The 11471-nt window shown below is 36.8% G+C and overlaps 1 protein-coding gene across 1 annotated transcript in view; it reads left to right on the top strand.

The window, feature by feature from the left end:
- The first annotated feature begins 248 nt into the window (after window positions 1-248).
- Window positions 249-11471, top strand: part of Meltrin (meltrin) — an 80678-nt gene continuing 69455 nt past the window's right edge. The window contains exon 1 of the mRNA XM_012367532.2: window positions 249-604. Coding sequence (XP_012222955.1) covers window positions 433-604 — 172 coding nt within the window. The 5' untranslated portion in view covers window positions 249-432. The remainder of the gene's footprint in view (window positions 605-11471) is intronic.

The following is an 11471-nucleotide window of genomic DNA, read 5'->3' as shown; positions in this document are numbered from 1 at the left end:
TATTTTATAACAATTTTCTAATACAAAATTGCAGCACATAAAATTAAATTATTAAAAAATGGACTAATTTAACTACTTTTGCGCGTGTTAAATTCTTTTTTTCAACTTACATTATCAATGTTAAATCACGTTTAACTACGCACGTTTGAATTTCGTGCGTCTTGATACTCGTGCATGCTCGATAGTTTTCGGTGTGACTCGGCTGCGTCTCTGAAAGAGAAGGGGACTGATTTCAGAGGTGTCGCAACAGTCTACGCGATTGTAGCCAGTCGGGCTGGGTGGTCGGTAACGAGAGTGTGGTGTGCGCACGAGTGACAGACGCAAGACAGTCAACGTGCGAAAAGCGTGCGTGACGCGAGATAAGCGTGCCCGTTGTTGTCATGACGTTTGCGTGAGTGGCGGCCAGCGCGTCTAGCAGCCAAACAACCAGCCATGTCGAGTCTCAGAAACATGGCGCGCGATTCCCGGCGCGCGGATTCGCGACGCGTTGTCGCCGTCGGCAGCAGTAGTGGTGGCGGTGCGACGGTGCGGTGCAAATTGGTGCTGGTCTTTTTGGTGTTGCTGCTGGCGATCATCGTTCCTACCGCGTACGCCGAGAACCAAGGTGAGTCACATGATTTTCTCTTTCCAAGCGTTGCGTACGTGCCTTATTACGCGGATGTCATTAACTTTTTTCAACACGCATGGCGCGATTCAGCTGATCTGTTATTTATCCACGGCGACACGCGATACAAACATTATTACTTACTTCTAATGAATTGTGGTATTATTTTATTTGATTCTAAATATTGTAATGTTTAATTATGATTAAATACTGTATAAAACTTCTGCGTGAAATTCACGTTGATCGAATAATATAATTTCGCGCTCTTACTTTTCGGTGCAGTTTCAAGGTCAGTCGTTTGTTCCTCATTTCACTTATAACGGAGTTCTATGTTTTTATGATTTATTATACATGTTTATTAAACGAAATTTATATTGTTTTAAGTTTTATATTTAAATATTGACATATCTTTTTTCTAAAGTTGGCAGCGCGTAATTCTGCACCAATTCATGTGACGACAATCTAACGCTGTTCATGTTGTACAAATATTTAAGTATCAAAACTTCGTTTTCTTTCGTTTAAATTGCTGTTAGTGTATTACGCATTCATGGGGAATAATCGACGTCTTTGCATCTGATTTCGTTCACAATACATGCGCCCGTAGTTTGCGCGAGACGATTTGTGTGGTTTGCTTCTTCGGGGAATTCTGGCCACCGAGAATTCCTCTGTCCGTTGTTATGTCGTCGTGATAATACTTCAGGAACAGACCTCCAAACTCCACAAGTCGCGTTTGAATTAATAGTGAACTAGTTTCTGTTATTTTATATTTTATACGTGTTATGTATTTTACATATTTTGCACATGCCACATACGTTACAAGATTATCTGAGTATTATTTTGCAAATTAGCTAAATTTGATTAAAAAAGTTTTATGATTATTCTACATTATATTGCTTTTTTGTATACGTGTTTGTGTATCTGAATCAAAATTTACGTTTCATCAAATTTTATAATTCTTATTCACATTTTATGTAACCCTTTATTTTATTTAAAAATTAATATTTTGGAGCTTAGATTATTTTTCATATATATTTTATGCGTTAACGCATATGAAATTAGAGATGAGAATTATAATACAATACTTCTTGATTTTATTTATAATATACGAGTATTAAATTTTCCAATGGAGAATAATTTTCATTTATATATCGTTGCAACGTTAATTATCGCGAAAATAAACACTATGCAAATATCAGCAACAGTCATCAATGATCAAAGGATTATATGCAAAGTATCATTTTATTTTTAATATCGAAAATTGATAAACAAGTTTGACTGCTAATCGGGAAAATTATAACAGATGTATTAATCTGCACTACATTAAAATTATATATAATGTAATTATATATAAAATTATATATATTATCTAAATATTTGATTTGTTTACACTATCGATGTACAATGTTTAATTCTTTATATTATTTTTTTATTTCTTGTCAGAATATTTTATCATAATTTTTAACATCTTCAAAAAAATGCATTCATTATTATGATAGAAAACTGTGTGACGCTCATGAAAACTCATGAACTGAAAGCTCAGACTTTCTTTTTAATAAAAAAATTCAACATATTGACTATACTATTGCTAGAATTGTATATTAACATTGGCTAATAGCAACAAAATTGTGGCACAAAAAAATTTTTGGAATTAAAGAAAAATAAATATACAATTGATGCCGTGAAAAATCGACGACGATAACAAAAACATAATTATATTTTCAGTGTAAATTCTTCACACGCTTTTTTTTAACTCTCGAAGACGATCTTCTATTCTCCAAAATTCGATAAACAATTTGCATAATTTTACTCGGTTTTGACTTTTTCATCTCTTACCGTATTGCATAAAATCTGATCATATTGGAATGTGTTTTTCGCGCGAGCATTATTCACACCAACATTTATTGGAATTTATGTAAAATTTCATACGAGACGGTCGAGCATCGGCGATCGTTTGATTTTCTTCAAACTCGATTGCACATATTAAAGTTTAACAATAAGTTGCACTGACTCATCTTGTTTTATATTACGCATTTTTATCATTTCGGCTAATTTACGGACATGCATCCAGAAGTGATTATATTGCGGAAGCAATTATAGTAAACTTTTACGCGTAATTATACGCCGGAAAAAAGATTGCAAATTATCAAATAGTGTTCATCGTATTTCCGCAGGAAATTTGCGGAAGTCGAAAAATCACGTGAATGATTGTGCAAAGTTTTTACACTGGAATCGAGATTCGAGAACCGAAATGTTCTTGTAATCGCCGTCTTATCGGTCGTATGTGTGTATAAAATGTGAAGAGAAACTTGTACTCGAACTGGTGATCGAGGATGCATGCTGCGGTCGCCGGCTGCCGAGAGGTCAGACTCGATTTTCCTGACGCATAGAATGCTGCGGTATACATTCGGTTACAGTTGCGAACGGTGAGTGCTAGATGTTAAGATTCGTTACGTCAGCCACACTTTTCTGTTATATCAAAGCAGAATATAGCAGAATTTTATCGCTATCAATATATATTTATTTACTTTAATTCTAAAATTGTTTACGCAACGATTGTGTGATCATCAACAAATGTTATTGTAAAATTCTCGCAATAGTATATCAATCATTACGTATGTGAAGCTAGCGTATCTCCGTGGAAACACATGGACTATTGAGAACTCTGAGTTTATTTTTAATAGAAAGCTCCAATTGTAAATGATATTTTTAGCTTAAAAAGCAGAGCTCTTTTTAGTACTTTCTATGAAATGCTACGTCAGCTTCGTGCACACTAGAAAATACAAGAAAAATATACAAAGAAAACAGCAAGTCAGAGTGATCGTAAGCTTACTTGTTTTAACATTCCTTGTAAAATAGCATCTTATTGTAAATTCTGTCATAAAAATTACGACGTGACTGCGTTTACGTTGGGAAGGACGCAGTGAGTCACGAGTTCTTTGTATCGACGATTTTTCTGAGGTATAAGCGTAATTATGCAAATTGCTACGCGTACATTTCGCTGACTTATCCAATGCAAATAAAACCACAATTATCAGGTAGCTAGCTCACAATACTTAATAATTAGCATAATATAGCTTAAGCGTGGAGTACTAACACTGGTTATTTTTTCGCTACTTAGATAAGTATCGCAATTAAAATACGATATTCAATGATCGATTTGAATACATTCATTACATCGACAATCGAATGAGACCACCAGGGACGATTCCATTATTTTCCTAATTTGGGGAGCCGCGAGTCGTTCGAGAAATCAACTCGATATCTCGATTAACGTTGGGACGTTAAATTTTAGTCCAGGGATATTCTTTTCCGATAACGAAGGTTATTAAACGAATGAATCGTCGTGATTGGTTCCGCTGTAGTTCGGAGCAAGTATAAATAATCTCTCTCTTTCTCGTATAAAAAGGAGGTCTTCTGCGCGAGAATGAAGGTATCTTGACAAAGGGCTCAGTGGAATTTATGTCCATTGTTAAACTCGGGGGAGGGGAATCGCCAGTTCGTCAATGCAGTCGATAAAAATTTATGGGTGTATGTTGAATGTAAATGCGATGGCGGCGCAGAACCGAAGGATTTATGAGGATTTGCATTACGATTTATTTATTCTTTCCGGTCATGTGAGGTGAGCGCACGTTGGCGGCCCCAAAAATGGTCGGATTTAGAGGCTGTTCGCCTTAGAGCGTTAAATCGATCGCATTGCACAATCCCTACACATTTCCTTATATCCATAACTTTTCGTCTGAAAATATAGATGTCACATAAGAGTAACAAATAAAACTTGCGACATTCAATTAAAGAGAAAGCACAGGTGGACGAAAGATATAAGAAGATAAAATTATGATTATCCCCTGTAATTATATTACGAACGTACATCATCGGTATAAATCTCTGAGATAGCTAAATCTGCCAAGCTTTCGTATAAGCGCGCATTGCGCTCGCAGCTGCATGAAAAAGCCGCCAGCTGCAAATGAGTAATGTCAGAGTGCTCGCGTGATATGTAACGTGGTGGGAAAATAGTTAATCACATTCGCGCAGCGGAGATGGAATAGAGACATATAATCTTTAGGTCGACGAAGCTCGTGCTATGCACTCTGTACGCTCTATACGGTTTCCTTACAGAGGCTAAATTCCTCTTTGCATCGTATATCATTTCTCTTCTTCAAATCATAAATCTAATTTTTCTCCGTCACAAATCATTCTTGACAAGCGGTTATCATCGAATTATCATCGGGCTGCGGAATACCGTCTTAAATTACATTAAAAATTTTTATTACTCTTTTACAAGACGGCCTTTGTGCGTTCCGTGTAAAAATTGTGATATTCCCGTTTTTCGGCTAAATTAAAACTACCACGGCGAGCGCTCTCTTAAATTTATTTGATAAAATACGCTGCAAAATTATAACGGCGCATTGACTTCATTTACCACTGGCGTTGTAAACTCGCATCCAAGCCTTGCTAGCGCTTGCGATTTTCTCATCCTTCTCAGAATACTCGACAGGCCGTGAAGGTACCGGCAAAAAGTCCTTGAGGCGGCCGCTTGGTACTTCAGCGCACTGAGAGCTGCGGATTTTATCTAACTACTCCTTTTCGTCATTCGATAATTTCTTACTGTGCTTTCAACCCTTTGAACATCCATGTGCTATATATCTTTCACTAGCTTTTGTAAGTTGCCATCATTAAAATTCTTATTGAATTCTTATTGAATCATAAGTTTCTCGAAATCTTGCCGTCTTACGTTTATCGTAATATTTTACATGCATCAGAAATATCATAATAATGAACTAAATAAAATATTACATAAAAGTTCAACAAAAGAAGTACACAAAGTATATTTTTTTCTACCGCGTCTTTCTTAAAACTCGGTTATATTTCTGTTTCGCGATTTTCAACGAGGTATGACGCTTATAAAAAGAATCCGTCGTTATAACGAGCCTGGAGTGTTTCGCATTTCCGGTACCCATCCGAGAAAACGAATCATCTGCGAGTTGAGTCACCGTCATGCAGCCGTATGACGTTGCGTGAGCGTTGCGTTGACGACTCGGAGCGAATGGATCGTTGTTAATCGATGATTAGCATAACCCTCTCGACGATGCCGATCTAGTCGAGAGTACTCCTTCGGGTCGGCGTGTTATTCATTAAGCATTCGCTCGTAATGACAAGTAGTGTCTAACAGAAGCGGTCGATTTACAGCGACTTCCGTCTGTTCTCCTTCACTCTACTATGTGCAGACGTGGACCGATGACAAATTGCACATTGCCTTGTTCGCGGAGATATTCTGTCGCACGAAGAAAATGTAGCATCGTATTGGTATAATTTATGTATGAAGTATCGACGGACTATACGTCATACTAATATATGAATTGCCTCATCGCCACTGTTTTCCTCTGATTATGAATTTCAGACTGCGTTTCTTTTTAACGAAAATGCAGTCAGAAGTTTGTTTCATTTCTCTTTTCAACAGATCCAACATTAGATAAAAATATTGACGCGAAAACATACTGTATGTTTGTCATATTCCCCCAAAAACATTAATTATAAAATATCTCAAAAAACGTTTCAACAGTGTATAAAATGTGTAAAGAAATATATCGAAAATCATATCATTTTTGTTTGTTCCGATTATAACATATCGCGGATTTTCGCATAAAAATTGACCTCATAATGTTTTGTTCCAATTCAACTCGATAACGTATTAATATTGCAAAAACAACAAGATATTTTCATATTTTAATTTAAATATATATTATTCAGAAATTGCGAATATATACATTTATAAATATGTCAGTTTAATTTAAAATACACAAAATGTCGATTTATAAAGTGTTTTTCAATAATTCGAGAGTTTTTCAATAGTATTAATAACGGAAATAATTTATGAGCAGAAACAGAAAAGCACGAATAAACACTCTCGTTTTTATGTAATTTAAATAAAAGCGGGCCATTCTTTTGCAATTCTATAATCTTTATAAATCTATAATCCTCTTGCATATTTTTTACAGCAGTTGAAACGGTTTTTAATAATAAAGCTTGCTCCGTAATAGTCTATGAGAAGATTAAGGTATTACTGCGGTACTTTAACGTCATATTTTCTACTTTTCAATACGTATTGGATTATAAACCATTTTAAAGATGGCACGGGCTCCTTTTTGAATCTCGTAATAATTCTCGTATCTCTGTCCTCGTGTATCGATCCATGACTGTCCACAACAGTGTTGCATGAGCGAAATTAATTACTCTTATACAGTTTTATCGAGTGGAAGCAATCGGAGGGGCGTATTAATATTTTCACTCTTTCTCGTCGTATACTCGTCCTATAAGGGAAAAAAAAGAACAGAAGAGATTTTCTGGTCTCGCGCGGATGTCGACCCTAGAGAGAAATCGATCGGAAAACTCGCACGGGGTTGAACGGAAGGGCGTCGAAGCGGCCTGTTGTGTGGAAAAATCGAAAGTTCCATCCGACCCGACCGATTGTATTCGCTGATGTTTTGCCCGAGTAAGTAGTCCGGACGAGAACGCGTTGGGCAGCATCGGAGTCGCTCGTTAAATTCTCGACGTCGTCCTATTTACCCACTTCGCAATAAAATCGACGGCGTATTAACCGATAACAACGTCGATCCGCAATGACTTTGCTGCAAAAGCGTAATACATTCGTTTCTCTGCGCGAGCGACTCAAATTGCGTTTTACGTCCAATTTTTACCTTTATACGCACGATATGACCTGGTTTCGCGATCTCTTTTCAGCACCGCACCCTCCGTCGTTATTTCGAAATTACATTAGCTTTATGTCGCTTTACTGACCGCGTCCGCGCAAAAGAAAACGACACGAGCGTAGCACTCTATACGTGTACGCGATTAAATGTTTATTAGAGGAACGTTTAAAACATTCTCATTTACCACTGTAAACGCCCTGTTTTTTTCGATCTACATTGCGAGTACTTGTTTGCGCGGTCTTTTCTAAGCAGACTTCTACTTACCGGAATTATAAACGCGCGAATCGCACAACCGGCTAACTGTAAAGCACGGCGTTAACGGACTAGCCCGTTATATCGTAAAGATCACTCGCGATACTCGCAGCATGACGCGTTGTCTGCTTTATGCTGTAAATACAAAATGACTTGCAAAACGCGGTAATTTTTAAACATCAAGCGAACGTTTATATTAATTGTTTTTTCTCTCAAATATACATTATTTATGAATGATATAACAGTCATGATTGTTATTATTGTTCAATTTGTGTTTAGTACTTTTGAATTATCTTTCTAACAGATTAATTACATTCCGCATGTGTCAGCTTGTGTTACCTAGCAGGATTACGCAAATTCGAGAATGGTTTTGAAAACGCTATGATGAGTCATCCGCACAATGCGCAAGCCGAGAGTTAAAGCGCATTCAAAAATCCCGTTTTCACGGCGCGCTCATTAGATGCCTCTTCCGCATAAATAGTACCATTAATAATCGATTCGCTGGCGTATATGTAATTTCGATGACAATTAAATAGTCGTAAATATGCCAAATTTATCGTTCGCGCTGGGCGCACTACAGAGCGCATTTGTAGAGATGGAGTTGATCGAGTAATAACAGTTTACGGGTTTGTGCGCGAGGCATCGCGTGCATCGATAGGAACTCATTACCATTTTCGATTTACGGCCGATCGCATAAATAATTTGCTGAATGTCGCGCCTAGCGCGATAAGCGTTCGAAGATAAATCGCGCCTGCTGATGATCTGACGCGTTTCTCATTACGTGTCATGAATGTAACATTACATTTTTGACGCCCGTATTATCGCGACTGAATTTGCAATTACCTACGAAAAGCCACGTTCCGTTCGAAACGAAATACATTTATACGGCAATGGAAAATTATGTTAACATCTGTCATAATGATTTGATTAACTTTCAAAGTACAAGGAAATGTGCAATATTACATTTCGTACAATATTACGTTTTATAGTTACATAATTCATATATAGAATACCCTTCATATTAATAGTTATAGAAATTTTGTAATAAGATATTATTTCAAATTAATATATACATCTCTGTATATATATATCTCTCTCTCTCGATATTTTATTATGAAATCCGTTGGACGTGCAAAATGAAGGAAAGTTAATTGAGGGCGATTAAGATTATTGTCGAGATTCTAAATTTTTTTCTTTAGCATTATTGCATTCAAGATGTTGCGATACAATGAACCCATATTCGATTTCTATCGGTTTTCTATCGGTTTTCTATCGGTTTGTGGTTATAACTGGCCTGATCAATGTGACGTAATTCCGATGAATATTATTATCGCGATTACATTAGCGCTCAAGTGATATAGGTCGTTGGCAGAATTCCATCAATATCCGAAATGTTTCCATTGCTAATTATCATAATTGCATCTGCAACTTCTGTGGATGGACATTATTGTGCATATAATTGAAACCAAATAAATTGTGCATATACTTGAAATTGTCTCTGCTATAAATCTGACAGGGAAAAAGAGAAATATTTTATTTTATACAGAATGTTTATTTTATGATGATCATATGTTTATCTTATACGAAATATTTTAACTCGTAAATCGATATGCTCCGATTTCATATTAAAATATCCAGCTTAAAGTTAATAAATAATCCGCGGAATGATACAAAATAGAATATTCAAATATACGTACTGCTGAAATAAAAATATAATGTTAAATGTATCATGTAAATCATTTTCATAACCTATTAATACATGCTTTCAAGTTTAAAAATGTTATCAAAATTGAAAATATACGTATCAATTGCATAAATTTACAATCGTATATCGTATTTAAATTCAACGTGTTTCATGACGCAAGGTATTCGCGCTCTTTATTTCTTTATTTCAATTAAATATTAATAATTTAATACGAATAATTTATTTTAATTAAATTACATATATTTTTCCATATATCCCTATTTCTAATTAATTTTTCTAGCGTAATAATAAATCAAAAACAATTTAATAACTTGTTAGAGATAAAAAAAGCAATCGCGCGAAATATCGTATCGATCTGAAAAATAAATACACGAGACGTCACGATTTGTAGTGTTCGGTCTTTTTTTGCGACGAAAATTCACCGTTTTTACTGCGCTTTGATGCTCGATTGAACATGTCCACCGACTGGGGGATGCAGCTGCCGAGAAAGGCAATGAAATCTCGCCCGCGTTGCTTTACCTTTCTTCTTCATTGTACCGACGTCAAAACGCCCTATCGTGTTGCCGGGTGCGCTTGGAAGGACAGAAAAGAGTGTCGCGCGCGAAAAAGGACCGATCGTTGAAGCGTTTGGTAGGAGAGAAAAAAAAAAAGAAAACAAAGCCCGACGAAATTTGCTTGTTTGTATTCAACGGGGAGATAGTCAAAGCGCTTTGACTTTTTGGAACCAACTTTTGAGATCGACGATCACATATAATTTTGAAAATTATATCAAAACAATTTATTCAGTGCATGTTTGCTATCTTTTAATAAATTTTGTTTTATGCGCGTCAAAAAAATGAACAATATAATCATGATTGATTTGAATAAAAATGTGAAAATACGACATCAAAATTAATATTTTTAAGAAAGAAATCGCAGCACTAAAATCCACGCGTACAGAGATAAAGAAAAAAGATAAGGATTATCATAAAATAACAATTACAATTTTTTGTTTTTGAATATAAAAATTTCCCAGGAATACTTTGCGTAATAAACATCTAATTGCAGCATTATTTTCGCTTCTCTGCTTTTCTCAATTTTCCCAGCAGTTTGCTCGTTATTAACACTCGAGATATTTCACTGATAATAAAACAATTCGCCAAGTCTGCGTGGAAAAATATTTTTCTAGAACGCTTGTGCCGGGGAGAGGGTTTGCCGGAGCTGTACACCTCGATAGCCCGCCAGAAAGTGGTCCATTGTCAAACTAATGGCTTAATCGGCCGGTAATGGAGAAGAGCATCGCCTCGTCTCCACCCACGGGACGCGAACAAAGAATTTCTTGCTGCGGGCGGGCGCGGCGACGCGACGATGCGTCGCGCTCGCAGCAAGAAAGCTCACGTGCTGGCAATGGGCAATGATGCGAGGCATCTGCGTGTAATGTATGTCTCGCGAATGCGCAGTAGCGCATTAGATGCATCGCACCTGGGGCGTTCCGCATAAAATTGCAAGTAGCGCATCGGCGAGAGGAAGGTAGAGCGGGCAAAACCGCATCACCTGGGAAATCGCGTCATTCCAAAACATTATTGCTCCAGTTCGCAGCAAGATAAAAATTTATATTACGAGATGGTATTGCTCGGCGCTACCGTGCTTTTCTCTTTTGTTTTTGTTTCCCCCCCCCCCTTTATTTCTTTTATTATTATTTATTAAAACCGGAACGATACGTAATACCGATCGTATTTTTCCACATTTCCACTTATCTTGATCTATAACCGCATTAGGAAATTAGAAAAATGATTGCTCAAGTGCATTACGCGGATATGGAGACAGAAGAGACGCGTTGATCGATAGTGCTTTTTAGAACGACCGTAGGAAATCTCAATTACGCGACGCCGATTTAAACGTACAGCATGGGCGTAGAGGATACGTCGCTCGGACGTGCTTTGCGAGCGCTGCTCGAAAGTGTTAAACTTAATGAAAATGATCGACGACGACGAAGAGGAGGCTCGTGCCATGCGTGGGCAGAAACGCAATATACGAAGTGTAGGCGATTCGTGCCAGTCAGCGCATCATCCGCGTCAGCCGCAGATTAGCACGAATAGGGGATAAGGCATGTTTAAGTTTGATATCGATACTGCTCGATACTCTCGTCTTCTTTGAAAGTAACTTAATATTACAATATTTCTCTTTAAATATCAAATATATTTAATGTTTCACAAGATAATAA

Source organism: Linepithema humile, chromosome 4 (genome assembly GCF_040581485.1).
Source record: "Linepithema humile isolate Giens D197 chromosome 4, Lhum_UNIL_v1.0, whole genome shotgun sequence".
NCBI classification, from domain to species: domain Eukaryota; kingdom Metazoa; phylum Arthropoda; class Insecta; order Hymenoptera; family Formicidae; genus Linepithema; species Linepithema humile.
Note: the sequence above shows the minus strand (reverse complement) of the source record. Positions and strands in the feature narration are given on the sequence as shown.